Genomic DNA, 27,965 nt, shown 5'->3' with positions numbered 1-27,965 from the left:
TCAACAAAGATGAATATTTATGACTGAGCCATCGAAATCATAATTTCAACCGTAAAACATGGAATTTCGACGAAAAACCCATTATAATGGAAATTATGTATAACAGCGTCAATTTACTGGAAATAACAATAGTATACGTATTTAACGTGGTTAATGATAATTTCAATTTACAAATTGTACTAAAGAGGGTTGAACTCAATTTTTGTAATCACACAGTTACATAAAACAGATTTTTCTAACAACAATCCTTTACCTTTTACATGTTTGTCATGTGTCATACGAAATACGAGTAGTGGGAGCAACAAAGCATTAAATGAAGAAAAAATCTATTTTTTTATTTAAATTTGTCACAAAAATGAGGAACAATTACGTGCATTCCGCTAGTTATTACAAGACCTATACGTCGTTGTTAACAACAATTTAAATCCTTATTAAATCCTGTAAGATTAAAAAAAATTGACGAGATGGGATACTTCATTTAGTACCACCTTGTCACCACCATGGATTCCTCCTTACAAATATCTATAAAAACATTGCGAAGATTAAATGTAACGAGCTTTTGCCCGCGGCTTCGCTCGCGTTACGAAGTAATATTTTCATCCCCTATTTTATCCCCTTGGGGGTAGAATTGATCAAAATCCTTTCTTAGCAGATGCCTACGTCATAATATCTACCTGCATGCCAAATTTCAGCCCGATCCTTCCAGTGGTTTGGGCTGTGCGTTGATAGATCACTATGTCAGTCAGTCACCTTTGAGTTATATATATTTAGATGTAACCTAAGACATGTAACTTTGAGGAGAGTGTTCCACGTCTTCTTTCAAAATGAAAATCGCAGTATTATATTCAAAGTAGATCTAATTATCTATCACCACTTTATAGGATGTTTCGTTATGGTAAAGAAGCGGCGAAAGAAAGTTCATGAGCTACAAAAAATAAGTTCTAACATAAAAATCATAGCCTTGAAATCGCACACAATATCAAGCAAGCTAAGTCGATTAACCAAACTGTCTGGAGACCAATGAACTGTGTCTATGCCAAGGATTCCGTAAAACGGTCATCAATTCAATATCCCAAATTACCCTGTCTAGCATTACGTTGAATAATTGCCATTTCTTTGGCAAGTGTAAGCTAGCCAAATTCTTTGTGATGCCACACATTTTAATATTCGTCTGGATTATCTTCGCCAAAAATACATATTATTCTTACGCATTATTGTTCAAACAATTGTTGTTACTGTTTTTATGTAATCGGAAAATAGTTACACCGATTTCGATAATAATTTTGCACGACTCATGATGCGAAGCATCAGAGAATGCTTTACGATCGAATCGAATTTTTTTCGCTTCATTTTGGCGGCTATTTTTATTATTATAGCCTTGATCTACTATTGTCGAGATAATTTAATGGAGATTAATGCCATACTTTTTAAAAATTGATTTACTGCAATTGAATTGGAAAAAACACCAAAATAGGTCAAAAAATTTTCCTGTCCGTCATGTGTGAAACCTGAAAACACTGTAACTTGTGAAAAAATCCATCATTTGAGTTAATTTTTTTTTTTAATTCTAATCGACGATTGTAGGTCACTGAATGCGAATGATTAATTAATTCAGTGTCGTTTAATTGCAATTAATAAAAAACGAAAACTACAAGACTGTATATTATGTACATTTATTCCACCAGGAGCGCTTGTGCAGTACCCTCTTCCTACTACAGCTGTTTTTTCGGCAATTAATTTTGAACGACTTAAGTATTTTTTTTTTTTATATTTCATAATTAAATGAGCATTATGAGTCGTGCACTTTTGGATTTTCCAAACTTTCTGCTATAACCTCCCATTATCATGACTTAAAGAAACTGTATTGTTAAATTCATTTTTACTTCCTTTCTTTATTTTCATCTGAAATATAATATACATGAGAGACATAATAATACCAACTGGATTTCAATATTGAGCATTGAAATGCTAATAAATTAATTTCACTTTTAATCACATCAAAAATCTATTTTAGGTGACTTTTTAACCTAAAAGTTCTGTAGAACCAGTAGGCAATCAGATGAAGAAAGTATGTCCTACTAAAGCATTTACATAAAAATACGTCAAAAAATTATCGCGAGGCGACACGATCTATTTAACGCTCCATTTCTAAAAGCAACAACAACTATATCACACAATCATCTCAATTGCTGAGAAAAGACTATTAAGGCCATCAATTACTCGACGTTAGTTAAACGAGTTATTTCTAAACCAGTTAAAGTATATAATTATAAAACATGTCGTGCCGACATAGCCAGGGCCGGACTTGAGGAGGAGGGCCTCCCACAAGAAAAGGACCCACACAAAAGGGATGCAAAACATCTAAATTTCAACGGGTCACCAAATTTAGGTGACTTTCCACACAGTATTTTTTCGCATTTTTAGTCAATACTTGCAGTTAACGTATTAGGTACCACATTATGTGTTGAAATAATTTTATTTGCTGGCAATAATTTTTTGAAAGACGATAAAATTATTATAAGGGAAATAACTAGGGGCCTCCGTTTCTCTGTTGCCCTAGGGCCCCCACACATCCAAATCCGGCCCTGGACATAGCTCACAGCTCGAGCGTGTAATTTTTGATATCAATCTTCTATTGTCACTTGTGCGATATAATGTAGGAATCCATTACTTTCTAAGAGGTTGGCTGGGAAAAAATGATCGATCACTTGAAAACATGGATACCAGGTTGTTCTGGCAGATGTTTCTAAAGATCCGTCTCACTTCAAGGCTAAAACCGGCTTAATTTAGATTTATTTTCACTTTTTCATAGCCTTATCTCTAGATATTAACGCTAGCGATTTAGTTATAAATGTAAATGTCTAAATATTGAGACCTGCTATATAATATCCCGAATTAAAAGCTAGTCGCCGCCTACGCCATGTAGGGGCCCTGTTCAAAGAGAAAATAGTTTGACGCGTTCCAATTTTACTGAATGAACATAAAATTCTATGTACTGCGTCAGACGTAACGTAACGTAACGTGAATGTAACAAAGTTATTTTTTTAAAATGATACGTGCTCACTAGAATTTCCTTCATGTACATGACATTAAGAAAATTGTTTTTGTAAGCGTTTAATATCGTTACACGCTACTAGGTTCTGGTCCGTATTGAACTCAACCTATACGTTCCTAATTCGCATATGCAGAATTCGGTAATTTACATAAGATTGAAGTAACAAACGAGCATGCATCTACGGAGATCTTTAACCAATATATAGTACAGGAGCTCTACTTCAAGCTGGAGCAGCGCATTGCCACTCTTAAGAACTCTTAAGAACCTTTTTTTTTTGTTGACGAGGGGGAAACCTTCAAAAGGTACCCGACGCCATGAGAGTGACGCCGGGTTATGTGGGATTTTTACCGCACTAAAACCTCCCCGGTGGCCGTCCTCAGCGGTTGGTGGAGAACTCCGGGATCTCCAACGGAACACAACCGGAGTCCTCCTAACGCGTCGCCCTTCTATCGGGCTCTCCCCTGGGGGGAGCAATTTACGTTACAATCACATCCCCTGATGTTTACAGCGATATGCGACCACACAAAACCGCTGTCCTTCCCGGTGTCGCTTGCTGGACGGTTCGAGCTCCCACTCTTGCCGCCCGCAACCCCGGAAGCCCCTTTAAGTCGCCTCTTACGACAGGCAGAGGATACCGTTGCCCTATTCTGGTCCCGGTACTACAGGGACAGAGAACTAAACTACCCCTAATATGTATGATATAAGTCTGTCGGCAAGTGCACGAAAGGAAGTGCTATCGTTACGGCACTGTAGATATTTAATTTGAAATGCTATCTCTATTATTTTCATCTAAATGTCCGGCTAAAGCGAGGTTAACTCTATATATTTAGTCTGACTGCACAACTAATGAAACAAAAGACAAAATCCCAACAGAATTTAACTCATTTCAACGTTCCTCTTCTTATTGTTGGACATTAAAGTGGCCATTATGTATTTACAGCGCATTCTTTAAACCTTATGCATGTTTTTGCACTCATCTGGGATAGAAAAGGGAAATAAAAGCTCTCAGAAAGCTGTTAAAAGCCGGCACAAATAAAACCACAGAGAGTGCAGTAGAAAATAATTTTAAACAATAATATAAAGTACGTACTGTTACAATTCTCTCCGTATTTTTATAACGGAACAAATATGTACTGTATTATTTTATTTTTATTTTATACACACAACATGCAACATATATAAAAAACTAAACCCTATTTACCAATGTTTGCAATGTAATAAAACATGTTTGATTGCGCTAAAAGATAAAAAAAATCCGTACTACTAAATATTAAATTCTTATGAACAATACATACTTGATAAGGAATACTAATTACTATTAAAATTGTTTCTAACTGGTTTATCAAATATATTTTGCAGCCATAAATGTTGAGCTAACCAAATTATAAAATTGAGGTCTTAAAAATCGAAAAATAAGAATATTTTATTTTCGATTTATCTACATGTAAATTTATTTTTATGGACCCTTAAATAACTCGTAAAGTCATAAGTAACTCTTGAAAGGGTGAAATAGTACTTGAACTAAAATGTACGTACATCTTTACACTATTTTTGGAGTGTAAAAGTTAGCTCGTTACTCTCAATAGGCACTGAAGACACTTGAGTTCTAACTCTGACTAACGAGTTGCTCTTCAAATCGTGTAACTTAGAGCTTAAAAGTTTAAGGCAACAAAAATAAAGTTAAGAATCTCATTTTATTTAAACTAGGAAGAAGAATATTACTTATACTGTTTCCGTGTAAACATAATGACGTTAATTATATGATTATTGAGTAAATCGAAGTTACTTAGCCTTCACATCAGAACACCCACCTGAAACAAATAAAAAATCTGATGAGTATATTTTATAACTTATAACCATTAAAAATATTACAAACATGCAAAAATATAATTTGTTTAATTTCATTCGCACTGCTATTATGTTAACATGTTATTTAACTTTACCGACACTCTTCAAAATATTTACATCATAAATTGATTTTATGTAAACATCTGCAAAAATAGGTAATACCAGTAATTTTCATATAAGATCAGTTTTGTAATGTGCTAATTCGTGTCAATAAAAATCTCAAAATTCTAATAATAAATATTTCACGAACGAAATATCTTTGTCGAGAAAGAAATACATTAGAAGTAAGGAAAATTGCTTTTTCATTTCATTAAGAATTTTAAGTGTTTGCTTTTTTATGAGAACTACGTCGGCAACTTAAAATTAGACTGTATGGTTACATCGATAATCCGATCTCATATTGAATAAATATTTAGCAGAACCCAGTCACGTAAGCTGCACTAGTACTAAGCTATTCTAGCAGCCACCTAAGCTATTCGAGTACCCATATCAGACCAAAGAAAGTTTGCAGTTTAAGAGTTGTACAACCAACCTTTTTGCATACAAGGTATGCAATTTTGTAACTACGACTTACTAGATAGAGAATTGCAGAAATATTTTTGCAGTTTATTTGTAAAACGTGGAGGCCAGCCACTTCTGTACCCTTACCAGGAGTTTTTACGTTTCGTTCAATATTACTGTTTTGGTATTTGTTTACGTATTGGTCCATACTATTTCCTAGTCCTGACACAATCCGCTAGGGGCGCTGATTGGAATTTGTATGGGCAAATACGTAAACAAATACCAAAACAGTCATATTTGTCGAAAGGTAAAAACTCCTGGTAAGGGTACTGGACGCAGATATCTCCCCCAAGTAGACGATGCCAGAAACACCATATGAAGATGAGCAATCAGTGTACAAAAATAGTTAAGTAGTTAAGATTTTTTTACCTCCCAAATCTATACTAAATAACTATTATTTAGATATATACTACAAAATATTAAAATATAAATGTTCTCAATCTGTTTCAATATCAAATATTTTGAAAGCGGTAGAACCCTCTGTGGTTCAACTCCAAAGGCACCAGCGCAACACCACAGCAGAAATCTGCTTAATAAAAGTTGTAAGGGCTGCCCATTACAGATAACCATCAGTCAAGTGAACTATTTCGTCTGTTACTTCTTTATTATAAAAAATACTATACCTATAGTATAGTCCAACAATAGATTAAAGTCTATTTAAGGTTCTATTTACGAACTCAGTGGCCACACAGCGCTCGTTTTTATTCAACCACAATTCCTGGGTATTTCCGTTTCTTTGAAACCCCAACAATACAGTCGCTTAGCGTAAGCAAGTTAGGAGTGAGACTACGAAAATCTTCCGTACTCTACTATTTTTGTTACGGACGCAATAAGGAAACTCTGTGAAACGTCGCAGTGCGGATTTTCTGATTTTCCTTTGATTTTTCGTACATAAAAATATTTATAAACAGTTTGTATGAGGTGTATAATTAAACTAAAATTGATAAGGGGATAAAGGAAAAGTATCTTATAATAAATATGATGTAATCTGTAAGGCTCCAAGATAATATGATTAATAATGATAATGATAAGCCGCTGAACCTAGGGGTCCTTTTAAAGTTAGTCTTTGGCCTTTACACTTGCCCTTAATTAATTTTACAGGATAACTTAAGTAATTTCATAAAATAAGTCTTCCCTTAATTTGAAAGGCTTCGGAATTATTCAAAACGGATCGGGCTGTAGCAGGTACCTGCTCCTTTAGATTTTCTTTTTTTCAAATTCTTCTTAATTCCAATCTTGCAGTTTAACTAAATGTATTAATTTAGTCTTTGTGTAATAATGTGAAAAATTATCATGCTTATCAGCCGTGTTTGAAAAATGTTTAATACTACAAAATTGATAAATCTATAAACAGTCAAAAGATTAATATGTCACCGTAGTATACATTTTTACGCGGGTGTAACCACAAAGCATTTTAGCTATATTATAGCTAGTGCATTATATTCCTTATTTTTGTTTTGTCACAGAATATCGTCATTATATTCACAAGCACAGAATAAAAATATAAATCCTCTTTTTTCAATTCAGCCTGAGTGAATAGAAGAGATTTTATGCAAACATTTCCATTCCGTTTTTAACATACAGTTTCAAATAGAATTCTGTCAAACATTCTGGTAACAAGCGCGGAAGATAAAATGAAATAGAAACTGAAATAAGTATCTGAAGTGAGGAGTAAATAGAATTGTTCTCTATCGTCGTACTTATAAACGTATGTTCTATTATTTCTTTTGGATTTTTGTGTTCTAGTTGTAAGGGCGTGGAGCAGAAATAATCGGGGGCTTCCTTTGACCACTAAGGTCAAGTCAAGAGTAGCAACGTATCTATAAATAATTAATCTCATATATAATATACTAATCCCATATATGCGTGCTACTAGTTTATATATTCGTCTTACTTAAAATAATTTACAACTATGAAATACCTACTTGACGACAACTGATTATGAAATATTTTTTTTTTCGTTTTTAGTATAAATATAATAATCAATGCCTTGAATAATTAGTTTAAGTGCGGAAATTTTCCTTAATTTTAGCGACGAAAATTTTCAGCGCAAAGTTACATGCATAATCTCTTCTGAGTATGATATAAAAGTACTTGGATGACCGAGCTTTGCTCAGTGTTGTAATAATAAAACAAAAATACCGATTATTTGAAATAAAAAATCACAAGTGTTTTCTTTAGAGCTCCCAAGAACAGATTTTCTCACAAAAAAAAGGAACTCGAGATCGATGATATATATATATATACAAGAATTGCTTGTTTTAAAGGTATTAGATAGATGGATAATCTTGACAACACACTTATCTTCCCAGGTCTAAAAACCTACATTCTTCTCCAAAATTATTAGACATTTTTGCAAAATACGTGAAAGTGTACGCGCCATTGATACAAACCCGCACAGAGTTGCTCATAATAAAACATAATCGCGTGACATAATCCCAGCTAAATACATCCTGAGTCCGATTAGATTTAGCACGTGATCCACACAATAACAGCGGGATGGCCAGATTAGGAGATAAGCGACGATTAGATTCGATTATCCGATTTCGGATAAATACGAATGAACGACACCTGTAGTGATCAACGTTTGTGATTATTGTAATTTGGTTTTCTTGTAAATATTATTTATGGCTGAAATTTAGAATTGAAACGAACTACTGTTCCAGTAAAAATGTTGTTCTGCAGCGGAATACATTTCAGAGTAGGTATGCAAAATTATTATAAATATTAAAATTTTATTTGCAACAATTATGTAAAAGCAACAAATATGTAATTTTCTTTTGGAATAGACATAATAAAGAATTACAGCCAATTTACTAAATCGTAAAATTCTGCTGAATTTAGTAACTCTGTCTCAACATGGGACTTGCATGTATTTGACTTGCATAGCGGAGCTATCACATCTGTCCCACACGCTAAATTATGAATTAAGTTCTCTTTCCAGGGCCTGTGTATCTGTGAATTCGTCTTTTTGCCCACGGCACCCACGACACAGGATAAATCCTAGTGTGCTACGAGTGTAGCCAGCCTTATTTATTTATTTATATAATACAATAGTAATGGAAAGCTTAACAACCAATAAGCGGTGTCGATTTTCACGCGATGTCAAACAACATATAACAGTTTATGTAGTCGTTGACATAAGCAACTTGTAAACAATGTTTAACGAGGTCAGGGTCTAGCTTGTCGTGCGAATTTTTGCTTTATTACACAAACGCTGCAAAGTCTCGAGCTTTTATTATGGAACATAATAAAACCTCCGTCACTGTTGTATGCTTTAAAAAGTTGCACAATTAAAATTTAAGGACACCACCAAAAAGTATGACTGACTTTAGCGGTCATGATAAACATACAAATTTAAATTAGTAGTATCGTAAGAAGTTTTCGGATATTTTTCAAAAGTATATGAAATCTACCAACACACTTTTTTACCAAGTAGCCTTCTCGCTAAGTTTATTTATATAGAACATGGATAATGATAATCAATTCCTTTACTATTCTAAATGGAGAATCAAATTTTAATAACTCACCTCACCAGAATACCTATAAGAAAAAGGCTATACGAAAGGCTTGAGATGAAAGGAATGACTGAATGAACACAACCCATTCTAGTGCGAAGAATGACTAGAATTCCATTGCGAAGCACGCACAAAATTCTGAAATTCCGGGGTCATCGGAAGGTATGACGGTCAACGAGAAATGAGAAATTTCTATCAACACCCATTGACCGTTCAACCGTGATGCAACACATGCACTCCCGGCCGAAAAGGTCCTCCCGTGGCCCTCCGTTAATATATTTGTAGTTCGTCCCGTGACGAATTCTGAGTTAGGACTGTATTTTTAGTGTATAATGAACGAAACGTCAACATTTAAAATTTCGAATTTATTCTTAATTTTATATAAGTATTTCGGCCAGTCCGAAATACAAAACAATAATCCTGTACAAGGTAATCCAATGGACCGTGGAAAATACCTAGAATTCCTGCGGAGAGCCGACGAGCCTCTGGAATGAATTCCACGGTTATTGAATAGGGCGACACGACGGTGAGATAAAATGAGAAATTTTTAATTATTTAAAATCCTTTGCCATTCAAGAGACGTCTCTAGAACGTGATTGGAATTAAAATTAAACGAAGAATATTATTCATAATGCCATTTTAAGGAACTTACCTTTCCGTATTAAATTGTAAAATTCGACTTTTGTTTTAGAAGATAAGAAAAAGACACCTAAAATATGGTCGAAGTGAGAACTTCTTCCATAATTGAAGTAATGTTAAAAAAGGTAATTGGCCGGATTTCTAATTTTTAATACACATTTTAATTGAATCATGAATTTTATAGGTATATAATTTTGGTATAAATCACTAGTTAGTGTATTTAGAGTCAATAGTTAAGGTCTCAACGTGCTGCCTAGGCAATTGCAACAAAATTACAATATGTGTTACATTTTACGATTGCGCGTCAACCATACGTGTGTTGCTAACATTGTTATTGTGGTTGCAAACGTGCTATACGAACGTTTACGTGTGTGTATTATTGCCTGTACCGATACTATACGCATACTAGCGCATCGTGCATGTACATGACCCACTACAAATAAAGTTGATGCACTATCGTGAAATTTCAATTCAACGAAAAAAGTTTTTACAGAGACTATGGTGGTAACTTTGTCTACTTTTTTTATATAATATAGTATTATAGGAGTAGCAGATGAGCATGCAGTCCACCTTATGGTAAGTGGCTACTGCCACACCCATCAAACCATAACACAGAAACGCTCAACACTGCTGTTATTAAGAAGAAATAGATGAGGCGGTGGTACTGCCGGAGTCGAACCATAAGGGTTTTACCACCTTCACATGATTCTACTTATGATTTAATAGCCGAAGCTTCGGAAGAAGTATTACAAAATATCTCTGTTATGGTGGAAACAATATAAATCACATTTATTTACAAAGGGCATTCAGACTCAGTCTTTAGAGTTATAACGCATCTATTTAGTTACACAGGACTATTTTTACATAGTGTCACAATTTCCCACGGTCGGCCACCATTTTAGGTTTATTTCATGAAAAACACCTTATAAATATTGAAACAAAATGTCTATAAATTTGTCGATGTATTATTTCGAGACCGAGATTTTCCTCATCAAGCATAAAATAAATATTATTTCATGAATGAATGCCCATTAAACTGAGCTCCATTCCTTTGTACATCAAAAGGGCCTATTAGGAAAGTAATAGGGTCCTATAATTACGACTCTTGTAAAGGTAATGGTACTTCAGTTATTACGCAGAACACTTCCAAGAGTGATCTACTTATGTTCTGAGTCATCATCATCATCATCATCAACCCATTACTGTCCCACTGCTGGACACGGGTCTCCTCTCAGAATGAGAAGGATCAGGCCATTGTCCACCGCGCTGGCCAAGTGCGTATTGGTAGACTTCACATACCTTTAAGATTTTTTTTTTATTATAAATCTCTCAGGTAGGCAGGTTTCCTCACGATGTTTTCCTTCACCGTTTAAGCAAGTGATAATTAATTTCTAATACGCACATAAATTTGAAAATCAGAGGTGCGTGCCTGGGATTTGAACCTCGGACCCCTCGATCGAGAGGCCGTGTTCCTTAACCACTAGGCTATCACTGCAATTAATTCAATGTTCTGAGTACCTAAGATATATTATTTCGTCGTATGTGTAGCCACTAATATATTTTAGGGATATGTGACTACTCGCTGTTTGGAAAATATTTTAAAACTATAACAGTCGAAAAAACGTACGTATTCAGCATGGTAAGGGACTTCAAAATAGGAATTTCCCTTATTAATTATTGCCAAATTAATTTTGGTACACAATATGTAGTCTTTAACATTATGCAATTTCAGTATTTTTCAAAGTTATAGATCACAGTTTACATACATTTCCAATACATTTACAATACATTTCCACAATCATCTTCAATATAATATCTAAGTCATGTCGTAATTTATTAGTCCTGAGAACCATATTAGCACGCCTCAAAACAAATCATGAATTTCCTGAACACTTTTGCATTCAAATAAATATCAGAATACTTCTTTTCTGTACATATCTCACTACTATTACTACAGGGCAGAACCCGATCCGGGCATCGTGCTTGGAGGACTCCGGTTGTGTTCCGTTGGAGATCCCGGAGTTCTCCACCAAGCGCCGAGGACGGCCACCGGGGGGGTTTTAGTGCGGTAAAAATCCCACATAACACGGCGTCGCTCCCACGTCGTCGGGTACCTTTTGAAGGCTTCCCCCTCGAAAAGAAAAAAAAAAAGGATTCTTTACTACTAAATTACAGATTTATGATTCTAAACGCACATAAAGTATATTTTTTACCAAATATATAAGAAATTGTGGGCACTTGTTGCAGCTTGCGTTCTTGTGAAAGTACTTCTTCATACAGCCATCAACAATCTCCACATTTCCATTTGAACAAATATCAGAAACCTTATTTTCTGACTGTATCTCACTACGTATTTCTAGCCAACTCATACAGAATTTCACATGGCTCTTGAAATCTTGAGTAACGATTATGTGAAATTCTACGCCAGTTGAACTACATAATGGAGCCATTTCCATTATGATTTGCGATTTGGAGCCGCTGTGGTTAGTCCTTTGTATGCCTTGCAGAGGACATATTATGTAGTTATTCAAATGTCATGTTTTTAAACAAAGGAAATTTTGCCGAATGTGAACTAAGGATTCTATATTACTAAAGTACAGATTTATGATTCTAAACGCACATAAAATATATTTTTTACCAAATGTATAAGAAATTGTGAGCTCTTGGTGCAGCTTGCCTTTGTGAAAGTACTTCTTGATACAGCCATCAACAATCTCCAAGTTATATCGTAATGTACATTGTACATCTCCTGAGAAATAAAGACTGTAGCAGATTCGTTACAACGGGTCCAGAAAATCTCCTGGAATCTATATTAGCACGCCTCAAAACGCGGTATTATATTCCTGAAGCATACCAACACTTTTCCATTCAAACAAATATCAAGAACCTTATTTTCTGCACATATCTTACTACAATTTCTAGCGAACCCATACAGAATTGCACATGGCTCTTGAAATCTTGAGTAACGATTATGTGAAGTTCCACGCCAGTTGAACTACATAATGGAGCCATTTCCATTATGATTTGCGATTTGAAGCCGCTGTGGTTAGTCCTTTGTATGCCTTGCAGAGGACATATTATGTAGTTATTCAAATTTCATAGGTTTTTAAACAAAGGGAATTTTGCCGAATGTGAACAAAAGATTCTATATTATAATAATAAAATTACAGAGATAAGATTCTAAATGCATTTAGGGTACCTATATTTCGTTAGAGAAATTAGGAAAAGAGGACTAAAGTCTAAAGTCTAAAGATAAAGCTATACTAATTATAATATATACGTTAAGTAGGGCAATATATTTATAGTCAAACTACTTCACAACGATCTGCGACCGTCATTTCGTGGGACCTATTCGAGCGGGTCTCAGATTTCTACCAATGGTCTCCATTCTCCACAAATGGGTTATGAAATGGAGTGCAAATCATAGTTTTATTTCTGCAATTCATAATTCTTACTTACTCACAAATTTACTTATAGGAGGCGTTACGGTAGGTATTGTCGCATATGATCATTTTCATCAAAGATATTATTTTCTAGAGTTCATTACAAATAAATAATTTAATGGATTGCATGCCGGTACATTAATTTACCAAAAAATCCCCAATTTTAATATAGAGCACGTAAAATTTCCTTTAACGTCTAACAAACCATACATCGTCCAGATAGCAATTTAGTGAAAGAATATTGCGTATCTTGTTCCGGTCCAAAGACACCGGCCAGCTGCGGAATCTCCATTAGATGTCTATCCTTTTCACTCTTACACAAAATGGTTAATGTTAAAAAGAAACAGAACATCGAACGGTAATACGTATACTGTTAAATTCATAATCGGAGCTATTATGTTTATGAGAGACGATACCGTTTGTGTGGTCAATGTGTAACAATATGGAACACGTCAGATTTGTTCAACATCTTTGTAATTTTCTATACATTTATATTTATTTTACATACTTTTTTTAAATGTAAGAGTAGCCAACGAGCAAGCAGTCCACCTGATGGTAAGTGGCTACTGCCGGCCATGGACATCTGCGATCAACCCCAGGTAAGATAAGATTCCTACCTGAGGTCGCCCACAAATGCGCCGCTACCCTTGAGAACTAAGCTGAAACACCTCGGAAAGGTCTCCCTTTCCACAACCTTCAAACCAGAACACAGCAGCGTTTAACACTGCTGTCATTAGGCAGCCTATTCCTGCCGGTGGTGCCGCCGGAGTCGAACCACAAAGGGTTCTACCACCAATTTCTTAATTGTAAATAGCTTTATAAGCGTTCAAATGACATAGATCTACTTATTTGAATAATATTTATTACTAAGATAGCTTGCAAACTTGCTTTATGAAAAATGGTAGAGCCAGTTGATCCATTGCTAGTACAAAGTAGCGTTTCGATGAAAAGGTGTAGACGCCTGAATTTCATGTAAGGCGACCATCTTATCTTAGTTTTCAGGAGAGGCAACACTATATACTATGCTATATACGATGGAGGATGCTATGGGGCTTCAAATACAGCCTGTTCTATTATTATATATTAGCAGTTACCACTTACCGTCAGATACACTACAAGCTCTTTGCGTCTCTAAAAATAACAATATCCAAAGTCAAAATCAAACTTCAACAAAAATACTTGTAGAACTCCAAATAAGATACTTAAAGCACACATACTCGTACACATAGTACCTACACACACACCCACACACATATATGATACGTAAAATAAATAAAACAGGCTATTTACACTTTTTGTCTGTAAATAAAGACCTTTTACGCTAGACTTAGACACTAACGAAGATAAATAAATAAGTTTGGGCACATAAAAACTATGATGTGGGTCAAAATATAATCTGCAAACTTAGGTAACTGTGTTATCCTTTATCAATTTTTTTGCTTCGTCATAGGATCACTATTAAATAACATTATATTTTACGTGATAGCACATCGAATTGAGAATAGCGTATTATGGTGAATTAGGTTAAAATATTTTTTGTAATATAGAAGTAGGTGGATATGTCGGTAAGTGACTGCCGCCCATGGAGATTTGTAATCTATGCGATAGGATAGAGTCCTATCTACGGTTGGCCACAGATGCGGTGCTTTCCCAGAGGAATAAATTGGAACGGCTCGTCAAAGAATGTACCCTTTACGACACTTTTCGATCAAGAACACAGCAGCTTTACCACTGCTGTTATTAGACAGAAATAGGTGTCCATGGGTGACAGTGATCACTTACCATCAGGTATTACTCGAACTTTGTAAAATAAAAGTATTAATTTTGTAAATACAATCCATAATCCATAAGAAAAATGAAAACATCGCGTATTTCTCAATAGATGTCTTTCTCAATAAATTCACAATTACGAGATGCCTGAATGAGATATTGTTTATAAAAACTTATCTAAAAGAAATAGCAACGCATCGGCGATCGGCATCTGCAATCGATTTCACTGTGACTCGATTGCATTCGTTTTATTTTGGGTTCCGTACTCAAAGGATAAAAACGGAACCCTATTACTAAGCCTCCGCTGTCTGTCCGTCTGTCACAAGGCTCTATCTCCTAAACCGTAATTGATAGACAACATGAAGTTTTCGCAGTATGCGTATAACGGTGGCCGCTATAAAAACAAATGCTAAAAATAAAAATTAGTTGAAATTAAATGGGTGTCGCCATACTAGAAACTGCTAATTTTCGATGTTTTCTCTCTATTGAACTGTAAAAGGTAGAAGGATCAAATGCATTTAATTTAATAGCTGCTATAAAAGAGAACACTAAAAATAAAGAAATAAAAATTTTAGTGGTACGGAACCCTCCTCGTGCGAGTTCGACTCTCACTTGGACAATTTTTATTTTTGTTCAGTTTTTATCTTCGTCATAACTTTCGTTCATATTAGTCCTCTACAATTACTAAAGAAAATTCTAGAGCCATCATATTTGTCTATATTGTGAATAGTGCTATATTTTTCTTTTCAAAAACTTGCACGCTTTTTATGAAACTGTCATATATTTTTACATTACACTCGGGACGAAAGTGCCTTCAAAACTTTGACCTTGTTTCCAAGACATTGTTCTCAAAATTTTACAATGCTTTTGTACTTAAATGCGTTAAATAAAGATTTAGGATTGTAGGATTTCTGATCACATGTTTTATACAAAAACTTCTACGTATATTTTTAGGTGGACCAAAATGATTGAATTCGTAATAATGTCAATTAATTTACGGTGCTTGAAAGTATTAGAAAATGATGGAAAATATTTAATGAAATTCATGATGATAATATTTAATTCGCCAGCAAACATAATTTTGATTACTTTTTGTCCTCCTAAAATATACTCTTTGTACGCAAAGACCTCTGTGTACAAAATATGACCTGCGTGTTTCCACCACAACTCAAACTACCGTGTTATTTTTGAAATCTAAGGAAGAACCTTCATTTTTGAAATGAGTTAATTGAATAAACATGTACAAGCAAACAATACCAATTAACATTCAAAACATATTTTTTTGTTTTAATTTTATGCGTGCAAACACACGATTTCAGAAAATTGTACGCTTTGGAATTCCATGTTATTAATTTTGAATTCCATTTTCTTAACTTTATCATCCACTCCCATAGAACTAATACTAATACTGACAATCTATTATTTATTTCTTATAATTTCATATTCGACGACCCGCGTTTTTTTTTTTTTTTTTTTTTTGGCGCCCAGATGTAGGAGGAAAAAGGGCTGACCCTCTACGGAGAGGGAGGAGCAAAAAATGCGTCCAAGCACTTACAGGCCGCGACGGCCGGTGCCTGCGTCGTGTGGGGCTGAATGAAAGGTCCTCCTGAAGGGAGGACCATCCCACTAAAAACTCCTTTAAGGCATTCGTCCAAGGGGACCGTACAGCCGACATCGGATAGCGACCTCTCGTTTGCGGAGCGAGAGGCGCTAGCGGCGCTCCCTAGAGAGCTACCGCTGGATAGATGACACTGAAGGTGTCAACGTATCATGAATAAGATTAGAATCGTCGGGAAGACGATTCTCTATGGAGAGTTGTACGCCCCTGTGGGCGGCCAGAAGATTCTCCACATCGGTGGAGAGTTTGTTAGGAGCGTCGGTCAAGATATTTCTTGGCCGACGGCAATTGTAACGGGTAGGAAGAGGGGCAGCATAGTCCGCTGCACCCTTGATTAAGGGGTTGGAATGGTTTTCTGAGCGGTCGAAGAACGCTTCAGAGAATTGTCTGAGGACTTGTTGTATTGGAGCGAGCTCCAGGTCGCGGTGGAGGTCAGCGTTTCTGACATACCAGGGTGCATTAAGTGCCCGACGACAAAAGAGATTTTGTATGACCTGGAGTTTGTCTAGGATGGTGGGATTCGCGTGAGCGAAGACTGGAGAGGCGTATGTTAACACCGGTCGAATGCAAACCTTATACAGCGTTCGCTTATTCCTGGCTGACAACTTGCTGTGTCTGCCAATCATGGCGTTGAGGCGGCTCATGTAAGAGCGGGCGGTATGGGTGACCTTAGAGACGTGGGGTCTAAAGGTGAGGCCCGGGTCAAGGGTAACTCCTAGGTATTTTACTGTGGGCCTCCATGGAATGGGGGCCCCAAGTAATTTGACGGAGGGCAGGTTGTTTAAGCGCCTGCGTTTGTGGTCGAAGCGCATTGCGGAGCTTTTCTCCGCATTGACTTCGATGCGCCATTTCCTAAACCAATCTCCTAACTCGTTGACCGAGCGTTGGAGTTTGGCGAGGACGGATGACTCCTTTTGCCCTTGGATGTAAAGGGCGGTGTCATCGGCGAAGAGTGAGAGCTGCACCCCATTTTTGGGGATAGGAATATCGTTGGAGTACGATATGAATAATGTAGGAGCGAGCACTGAGCCTTGAGGGACTCCGGCTGTTACGGGGCGTGGGGGAGAGAGGATACCTTCGTGCCTGTAGCGGAAGGTTCTGTCCTGAAGGTAGGAAGCCACGATGCGGACTAGGCGATCAGGAAGACCAGAATGGTATAGCTTGTATACCAGTCCTCCATGCCAGACTTTGTCAAAAGCCTTGGCGACGTCGAAGAAGACTGCTAGTGTCTTGTTACGTCTTGGATAAAACCCGCTTGTGATGTACTCGACAATGCGGTGGACTTGTTGGGGGCACGAGTGCTGGAGGCGAAAGCCAAATTGGTGAGGAATGATGAGTGGGGGAGCATCTATTGGGAAGAGGTGCCCTCTTATGTGAACGAGGATCACCCGTTCGAAAACCTTGCCCATTGCATTGAGGAGGCTAATGGGGCGGTGGTTGGAGGGAATATGTTTCGGTTTCCCAGGCTTGGGAATACCGATGACTGTTGCTGTCTTCCAGGCTGTTGGAAAGAAGCTGAGATCGAGGCAGGCATTGAAGATAATGACCAGAAGGGTCAGTGCCTGCTCGGGGAAGTGTTTTAGCGCCAGGTTGGAGATACCATCCGGACCTGGGGCTTTACGAGGTTTCAAACCGCGGATGACGGTCCGGACCTCGTCTGTAGTGATTTTAATGGGAGCAGAGGTGACAGGGAGAGAGATCTTTTTAAGGACCTCCTCCTCCACCTTGTGAATGTGGATAGGGTCGCACGGTTGAGTGCTGGGGGAGCACTGCGCAGCGATGCTATCTGCGAAGCATTCGGCCTTCTCAGCGTCTTCGAAGGCTATGCTGCCGTCGGGACGCGTGAGAGGGGGAGTGCTTGAGAAGGCTTCGGTACGAAATCGTCTAGCGATTTTGTAGAATGCCTTATGAGAAGGTTGGATATCCTCCATGAGAGAGTTCCAGTTGGAGTCCCTCATTTCGGCTAGCCGGGATCTGACTTTCCTTTGGAGGGCGTTAGCGCGCCTCCTAAGGACAGGGGTGGGATACTTGGCGGCCCATCTGAGGGCTGCGTTTTTAGTTTGGATTAGCTTCCTGACCTCGCGAGGTAGTTTGCGGTTCGGGACCTCTACCACCTTCGCGTTGTCATGAAGCGAAGTCTGAACTAGCTGGGTGAGTGAGTTCACCGTACTGTCTATTTTCTCCGAGCTAACAAGGTAGTCTGGGGGAATAGTATACGGTGAATCGGGGGCCTCTATGGCCGAGGTGAGAGATTTCTCGTACCCTTCCCAATTAGTGAAGGTTTTCGAGGAGGTATGGGGAGTTGGATCATAGGGACCTAACTGTAGAGAGACTGGACGATGGTCTGAGCCCAGATCGTCCAGTGTTTCGATCGCTCTTGTATTGAGCGCGACGCCTTTAAGGAGGGCGAAATCCAGCACGTCGGGTTCTTGGTCTTCCCGATCGGGGTAGTGGGTTGGCGCTGTTGGAGAGAAGATATCAAAGTCCAGTGCGCGGGAAATGGTTAAGAGTTTCTTACCGTTGGTGTTAGTCAGACGACTGTTCCAAACGGTATGTTTGCAATTGAAATCTCCAAATAGTACGACAGAGTCTCCGAGCGAGAGGAGGGCCTCCAAGTCGCTTTGGAGAGGGGCTTTATTGGCGGGGAGGTAAATTGAGGCTATGATCAGGGACGGATGTCCTGTCATGCCTAATTTGCATATGGTGGCTTCCATATTGGTGAGCTTGGGTGTTTCCAGAGGGGTGCAATGGAAGGATCTCTTATAGTAGATGGCAGTGCCTCCGCCACGACGGTCGTCGGCTCTGTCATTACGTACAAGCGCGTAAGAGGGGAGACTTACGCCTTTAAGGGAGGGCTTGAGGAAAGTTTCCTGAACAAGCAACAGGTCGATATCCCTGTTGCCGACGAACTCTTTGAGTTCGGGAATGCAAGGCTTAAGACCTCGTGCATTGAAGGAGATAAGCGAGACGCCTTTAGGTTTTTGACGACCGGGATGAAGGGGTTGAGTATGAACGTTACTCATTGAATGGACTTGAACAACGCTAGGTGTTCAGAGTAGATTGCGATGCGCTCCGCCTGGCTGGCGTTACGCATCTTTTGCGAGACGAGTATGATCTCGTCGAGGTTCACGCCCTTAACGCAGTCCTTAAGGAACATGATATGTTCCCTTACCGATGCGTCTTGGGTGGGACGGGGAGTGGGAGTGGCCTTAGGGGCCGGGGTTGGTGGGGCGGTCGCGGGTGCGACTTTCCTCCAACTCATGGGAGCGGTTGGGGTTTTGGAGGCCCCTAGCCGCGGGAAATTGGTCGAATTGACCGGAGGTGGGCCTGCTTTCGAGGGCTGCTTTTTAGCAACCTTCTTTTGAGCGGGACGGGGGGCTTTAGGGCAGCCACGGTAGTTAGCCGGGTGCCCTGAAGTGGTGCATAGCACGCAGGCAGGAGGGGACTCGTCTTCACGAGTCCTCTTGCACTCACGTGTGGCGTGGGGTTCTAGGCACTTGACGCACCTTGGGGGGGCAGTGCAGTTCGCCGCTGCATGGCCGTAAAGCTGGCAGCGGTGGCACTGGGCAGGGTAGCCACGCTTGTTAGGTGGTTCCACCTTGATCTCAGAAAGGCCACAGATTGTGAGCTCCTTCTCCTTGAAAATGTCCTTGGAGGACGGGGTCTTGGCTAGAATGGCCAGGGCTAGAGGGTATTTGACCCCGTTGCGGTTGTACAACTTGTGTACACCTTCCACGGGGAACCCTTGGTTGACTAGATCCGTTAGGATTTCGTCGGTGGGAAGCTCGTAGGGGAGACCCCTAAGGACCGCTTTGATTTTGCGGTCCTCTTCTAAAGCGTACGTGTGGTACGGGAGTTGAAGGTGAGTTAGGAGCCTAATGAGGCTCCTGAAGTCCTCGGTGGTGGGGCATGAAACGCGAATAGAGTCGCGAAGGTTACGTGCCTTGGTGTAGTGGATCTGTTTTTCCACTAGGGTTTTAGAGAAGTCGGACCATTTCGACTTATCTCTGAAGAAAATGTGTGGGGGCGGTTTGCACTTGGCAAGTGCCGGTTCGCAGCGCGTGGCTGGCTTGGCGGGCTTAGCCGCGGGGGTTGAGCTCTGGGGCTCGGTGGAGGTTTTTGGCACGGGGGCCAGAGTGGAGGCTTTTGGCACGGGGGCCAGAGCGGGGGCCGCTGGGGCTGGGGTGGCTTCGATAGAGGCCTCGGAAGAAGTCTCACTTGTCGCCTTAGCGACGCGTTTGACCGGTCGTTTCTTGGTCTTCTTCGACTTGACAGGGGTGAAACCCTGGTCGTCGTCGGAGGAGGGGGCGGTGATGAGGGTGTTCTCCGATGATTCGTCGGAGGAGGCGGGGCGTTTTAGCGAGATGGCGTCAAAGTCCATCTCGTATCTCGGGGTGGCATCAGGGGATGCGGGTGAATCGGTAACGGACAGGGGATCCGTTACGGACTTTAAGGGCTCGCAAAGGGAGCGGAGTTTGACAGCGTCAATGGGGCGGTTGAGCTCCTTGCTCAAGAGGGAGGACAGAGCCTCGAAAAACCTATCCGTTACCATGTAGGCCATGGTAACCAGGGATGCCTCCCTGCCGAGGCAGGGAGCTAACGGGGAGGGGGAGGGAAATGCAATTACCCCTAAGGGAAAGTAACTGCTACCGTCACCCTTGGGATAGCCCAAGTGCAGTGGGATCGGGTCTGCCGGTTTCTCTCAGACCGAGAGGTCTGAGAAGCGCACCGGGTCAACGCTAGCTGGTTTCGTTGGCACCGTTAGGTATCCACCAACTCAAACGCGTCGGGACGTGAGTTTTGTTTATTCCCAATAAATTGGCAATAAACAAAGCACGGACCGCTACCGATAAAAATCGAGTAGTCGAGAACCGGCCGAAAGGCCAGACAAAAAATCTGGGTTAGCGAACACTTAGAGCGCGAGCAGGCGGGGCTGCTCGGTCTGGCGTTCAAACGCAGAGTGTCGACGACCCGCGTGGCGGGGCGGTCACTATACCGGTCTGACGCGCAAATGGTCCCGGGTTCGATCCCCGGCCAGACAGATATCTAAATGATGAATTTAGATTTCTGTTTCTGGGTCTGGGTGTTTGTGTATTTGTCTATGTGTGTGTCCATGGCACCCACGACACAGGGAATCCTAGTGTGGGGTAGAGTGTAGTGTCTGTGAGTGTAGAAAGTGTTTATTTATTATGTTTATTATTTATTATATTCCTATTGCCAATCTCGCTGAAACATCCTGTACTGTAATTTCAAGAACTTTCACGACCTTCGATATTTTTCATGGTGTCCTACATCCAATTGTCCAGCGCCATGGGCGTGATGTTCTCTCCTTCCGAGTTTTCCATTGGAAAAGCAGCAGCTCGTGTAATTAGTAGAAACGAGAGCGAAGCGATTTCCGAGGCGGATCGCGCAACAATTAGCTTGGAGATATACGCCCAAGTCATGAGATAACAGCGGAAAAATCTATCAAGGTTTTGAGAAAAGATGATACTTCATAGCTAGAATAAGCGCCATATTTAAACCTTTTGCAGTATATTTATAACATTGCTACATTAAAAAGAAAAGACTACCATGTACATTTTACTTTAATGATACTTTCAAATAAATATTAATTCTCAAAACAGAAAGTCTATGGCTCACTTTAAATCCAAAGGGTGATAGAAGCTCGTGCTCCAAGCTCCGAATTACTGAAGGCTCTCAATAAAACTCAAAAATAATAAATTCTAATTTTGCTTTGATCAAATCAAAAACGGTAAGAAACTGTCGAAGACATTTAAGTATAGAAGTTCGAAGGTAAATGTCCGTAGGTGCAAATCGAGATGAAAAATTTTGTTCCAAATTCTTGACAATGTCCGCTTTACAGCCTGTATTTAAACTCTTTGAAAACTGTGGCGTTCTTTGATACCAACAGAATTCAGTAGATAAACAATACATAACTATTTTCATCAGTCCCAAGTTCCTAAGAACAACCGTTGTTTCAATGAATGTTGGTTTTCGGAGTACAGGAACTGTCAGGAATTCAGCTAGCAGATACTCTGCAAGTTTCGGCTACTTTCTCGTTTCAGCGTCAACACCGGCCTGTTGTTTCAAAGTTTGTTTCGAATCAGTAATAAGTAGGCTTTACCGTCGCAATGAGCAATACAGCCTGTCTATATCTATTGTTAAGTTGTTTATTTGTTTGTTCAAGTTTCAGTTCTGCGGAATTGATCTTGGTGTTTAAAACTTAAAAATGTGTATATATTTTTGTTCATACGTTAAAGGGAGTTACTAGAATAGAAACTACTTACTAATACTTAGTAACTACGTTATATGACAGATCCATAAAATGAGCAAATTGACTAATATTATAACTCTCACTCTCTAAGAATGTCTGAAGCCCGAAGGAAAGGAACACATAGAAGCAAAGACACAACCTTTTACAACGGAGAATGCAAAAAAAAGAAATCATAATAATAGAATGGTCATACTACTAGGTAAGTGGTAAGAATATGAAAATTTGTTCGTAGCCGATAATCTCTGATACTATGATACCATGGAACAGAAAAAACAAGTGGAAGTGCAAAGTAGGCGTGGCGCGGCTTCCACTACTAGGCGTTGTTACTCTCACTTGCCTTCAAACGAGTCTATTCATGTTTGAGCGTCGGTCCGAGACAGATGTTTGTCAAATTCAATAAAATAAATTGTTAAGACATATTATGCGATTTTAGAATGTAAAAATTATAGCAAAAAGAAGACAATTAAAAATGGAGGTGTTTCGTACCATCGCTGAGCACAATTTTATTTTATTTTTCCTAAAATCTTAAAAATATCAAATTTATAAATAATTTCCACATAGTCATGCTAAAATCAACCTTACTGCTTTCAAATAAAGTTATTTTTTTAATTGACTCCTCCATACCAAGCTTATTTTGCTCTTATATGTATGATACTATCAAACTATTTAAAACAAAAACTACACTATTTTTGAGTATGTAATATTAACCCTAGCAAATAAATTGGCCGGCATAAGCTAGTAATTCACACGTATTTGTTTATGTAATAAATGTATGTATGAATATTATTAGTTATGTAATTAGTTACATTACGTCTTTTACGCTTGTATAGTTACGAATGTTTTGTAACACTTCACATAAATGTGAAAAAATACCAATAATTAATTTGTCACTGCTAAAAATTATATTATTACGAGTACATAAGAATACGCAATTCTTTTTACATAATTTATTTTACATAATGGCGTACTAATTTGAATGAATACATAAATATTTTACGATTTTCATTTATATTTAAAAGTGTAACTCATTACCCTGTCTAGTATTTATATGTCAAGAATTTATTAGATTGATAATAAAGAGTTTTATATGGAGAGGATTGCAAAAAAGTTAAATTACTAATGGGCCCAAGCACTTTGTTCTGACATAAAAATACTTTTCTACAACGCCGCCACTTGTCGGGTTCAAAAGCAACCTATTTTTCAAATTGGAGCCAGCCATTAACACTAATAAAATTAAATTAATATTGATTGAGCGATTTGACATGTTGTTAGATTAGTAATTTAGCGTATACAAACATTGTAATTTACATATATTGTACACTTCTTTTTGTTTTACACACATACTTGTTTTATGAAAAAGATATATGACTTTGGACACCTTTAAAATGTATATAGATTTTTATGTGTCAGGGAATATGCGTAAATGATTTAAATACAAACAGTACATAACGACCACAACATAACTATAACGACTCCTTAGAACTGCCATCGTCTACAATAGCACCGCTAATTTAGGCATATTGCCCTTAATGCTCCGAGATAATTGAGTAGACGCAGCCCGTCGCCGCTCGCTACTCGCACCAATTAATTCCTATGTAAGGCGGCATGCGCGTGCGCCGGTACGCTTCACATTCGCTACGTGAGCCGCCCGGACACAACGCGGCGGTCACACCACGACACCTAATATACTATAGTGTCATTGTGTCGTGTCAGTGGTGTGTGTGTCAGTGACGGTGTGTGTTGTGGCATGGGGTAGCAATGGGGGCGGGGCACAGCGCTGAGGGCGACGGCGGCGCCTACGCCAGCGATCCGCCCGCCCACGACCGGCGGAAAAGTCACAACAGGAGGCGAAGGTAAGTGTTTGCGATTAAAATGTTTCAGGTAGTAATCGAGCGGTGGTATTTAAAATATGAAAAGTAGAGCCAATATTGTTCGACCGGGACCACTGCCATGTATATTTTTAGCGTGAAACAGTTTCGGTGATTTACATACGAGTATCAGAGGATTATTTTGGTCCTCAAAAGTAGGAAATCTGTGATCGGCTTTAGGTAGAAACAGCTCTATATTGCCTGGTATGGAGATGGTCGTAGATGTCCACAGGCGGTATTGACGACTTACAATCAGGTGGCCTACAAGCTCGTATGCTACGCCAATTTTATAAAAAAACGAGTCACAATGTTACCAACGTATTAATTTCGAGTTATGTTTCTTATAGTATAGGAACCGACGAGTATATAGTCCAACAAATGATAAAAAGACCGTGGACATCTGTAATCAGCCCCAGAATAAAAAAAGAGTTTTACATTAGTTCGGCCACAGATTCGTTGCTACCCCTGAGGAGTTAATTAGAATGCCTCAGGTAAGTATGTCTCGCTTTCCACACCTTTACCCTTACCATGAGTTTTCAAAATATCCCCCTATTTTACGTTACGTTTACTCAATCCAATATTCTGTTCTGTTCGCTTCAGTAGACTGAGTGAACGTAACAATAAATAACTGCTCAAGTCTTTCTGTCTGCCTCACAAAACATAAAGCCTCATCTTGTCAATTTGGACATTTAATTTTAAAACGTTACTGACAGCAGCGCTTAAAGCTCCTGTTATGAGGTAGAAATCGGTGTGGCGGTGGTACCTCCGCGGTCGAACCACTAAAGGCGAATCACCTTCATTACAAAATTCATATGAATTATTATTTTATTAAAAGTTTAATGATACTGTTATTTAGAAGAAAGCGATCATCAGTGTTACAAACATGTTAATTTTGATTACGTTCAGTATAAATGCATACAAATGAGTATTTTTTATTATTTTAACAGTTACTTAGCAGTTCGTAGCGAAGTAATAAGCATGACTTCATTTTTTTCTAACTGTTATTTTTTTATGATCATTAAAAAATATGTGCAATATAAACGTTATAATGGTTAAATAATAACACTTTCTACACTCATAATCCGACACTAGATTTTCCTGCAAAATGGATGTCATCAACTCACACAAATAACAATACAGAAACACCAGATCCAGAAGATCTAAGTTCTTCATTTAGATATCTGTCTGGCCAGAGATCGAACCTGGAACCCATTGTGTGACAGATATTGACCCCTCCGCCATGCAGATGGTCATGATTCATTTTTAGCTTAAGCTGGATGACTACTATCCTTTATAGTAGAGCTGACCGAATTAACTTTGTAATTGACGCCAACTGCACGTTAGGCATTTTTACTTAAAGCCAGCTAAATTTACAGGAAATGACATCAATTACTTTTAATAATCCTTGCATACCCAAAGGTATGCAAGGATTCTCGTTAGAAAATTAAAAGGGGCGCTCGTTGTAGATATAGCCATCAATTAGGTAGTTTTTACCCGTTTTACGAAAAAACAACTCGTACAGATCCAATGTGTACGAGTTATAAGTTTCATAGACCGTAAACACAAGTGAAAAACCATAGACAAAATAAAAAATTAAACGCCAATAAAATGATGTGTTAAAAATACAACGGGTTGCACTCCGGGAGTGCCGGCAGAAGCGAAATCTTTCGAAACATAACCTGAATAATAAAATATAATAAATAAAAAATAAAACTGATACTGATATTGACACATTTTTTCTATACTGACACCGGATGACATCTTGACTTTTGCAGTTTGATTTGCCGTCTTACGAATTTTCGATCAGGCCACATGTCCTGACGCGAGTTTAACATTTTTTACCCATAACAAAAATTCCGCTAAAGAAGTTTTCACTTTAAAAAAATACGTGAAAAATAGAATGCAAATGGCTATAACTTTTGGGTTTAGCCAATGCGGTAGCGAACATTCGTGGCTGGATTTATGACACAAGTTTTATCATAGGGATAGCGCATCCATTTATCAAAGATCCAATTTCCACTGTGACGTGCCTGTATCGGCACTTTGTTTTGAGTGATGCTGCTGTGTTTTATGAGAAAGGCCAGGGTTTAAACTTACAAACCGCAAACCTATAAGCAACAACGTCCTTTTATATTAACGTTTTTGTAGCCTATTTATTTAGGTTACTCTTAAGATGGGCAGTTGAGACAAATAAACATGAGTTGGTTGTTCCTATTTCCGTTTTCTACTTTCTATGAATCACACATATCAAATCTTAAATCATACATATCAACAATTTATCTAACCATAAGTAAGAATGCATTACTTTAAGTTACATATGTTTTACATCTTCTAAGAACTAAATGAGGCCTTCCCATTTCCATCTGCATAAAAAAATCAAGGTATATAAACGTAAACAAACGCAAGGTGTTTTCATTACTTTATATTAGAAAAGGTTTACTGCAAACTTACCAATTAAAAATTCAAGTTGGAAAGGCTAATCCATTTGGCTTATCACACCCTTCAGGGCAAAACACTAACATGAGGCCTGCTATTTTCTTTAGGTAAGGCAGTAAACGGGTGAAAATAATGCTTCACATTATTACTTTGTGCACTAAAATAACTTTAAACCCATTATAATTTTTTAACTTAAAAGCAGAGATTTTTCTACTCATTATTAAATCAACCAAACAAACCCAATTTGTGTTGGAATCCAACAATCTCTATTAGGCGGAGATTGTCAAATTTCGATCTATAGTAGGAAACATTGATAGATTAAGTATTAACAAGGCAGTGATAGCCTAGTGGTTACGAAACTCGGCCTCTCGGTCGAGGGGTGCGAGGTTCAAATCCCAGGCACGCACCTCTGATTTTTCAGTTATGTGCGTATTAGAAATTAATTATCACTTGCTAAATGGTGAAGGAAAACATCTTGAGGAAACCTGCATATCTGAGATTTATAAAAAAAAAAAAGAAATCTCGAAGGTATGTGAAGTCTACCAATACGCACTTGGCCAGCGCGGTGGACTATGGCCTGATCCTTCTCACTCTGAGAGGAGACCCGTGCCCAGCAGTGGGACAGTAATGGGTTGATGATGATGAAGTATTAACAATGGATGGAGTATCGCCCACAATGAGTTTCATGGGATTCGACCGCAGTGGACTCCGATATTGTTTGAGTTGATTACAGATGTCTCCGGCAGTGACCACAGTGTCAGTCAATGTCATAGATTAGTAAAGATTACTCACTCCTAACAAGAAAATGTACCTAGTTTTGAGAATTGAAATAGTTGCGTAAAAAAAATTGCCACGTCTCCGTGCTAAAATGTCCCTAAAATATTTGAAATAATTATTTATTTATTATGTAAATTACGCAGTATTAGTTATTTATT

The 27,965-nt window shown here is 38.6% G+C and overlaps 2 protein-coding genes across 2 annotated transcripts in view; one reads left to right on the top strand and one right to left on the bottom strand.

Annotated features, from left to right (window-relative positions):
- MCU (mitochondrial calcium uniporter) overlaps window positions 1-27,965 on the bottom strand; it is a 232,896-nt gene that overhangs the window by 38,399 nt on the left and 166,532 nt on the right. The window lies entirely within an intron of this gene.
- jv (javelin) overlaps window positions 24,352-27,965 on the top strand; it is a 162,796-nt gene continuing 159,182 nt past the window's right edge. The window contains exon 1 of the mRNA XM_073084807.1: window positions 24,352-24,579. Within this exon, the coding sequence (XP_072940908.1) occupies window positions 24,485-24,579 (95 nt within the window). The 5' untranslated portion in view covers window positions 24,352-24,484. The remainder of the gene's footprint in view (window positions 24,580-27,965) is intronic.

Source organism: Epargyreus clarus, unplaced genomic scaffold (assembly GCF_041222505.1).
Source record: "Epargyreus clarus isolate Ecla_fem2 unplaced genomic scaffold, WU_Ecla_fem_2.2 ptg000021l, whole genome shotgun sequence".
NCBI lineage: Eukaryota > Metazoa > Arthropoda > Insecta > Lepidoptera > Hesperiidae > Epargyreus > Epargyreus clarus.
Note: the sequence above shows the minus strand (reverse complement) of the source record. Positions and strands in the feature narration are given on the sequence as shown.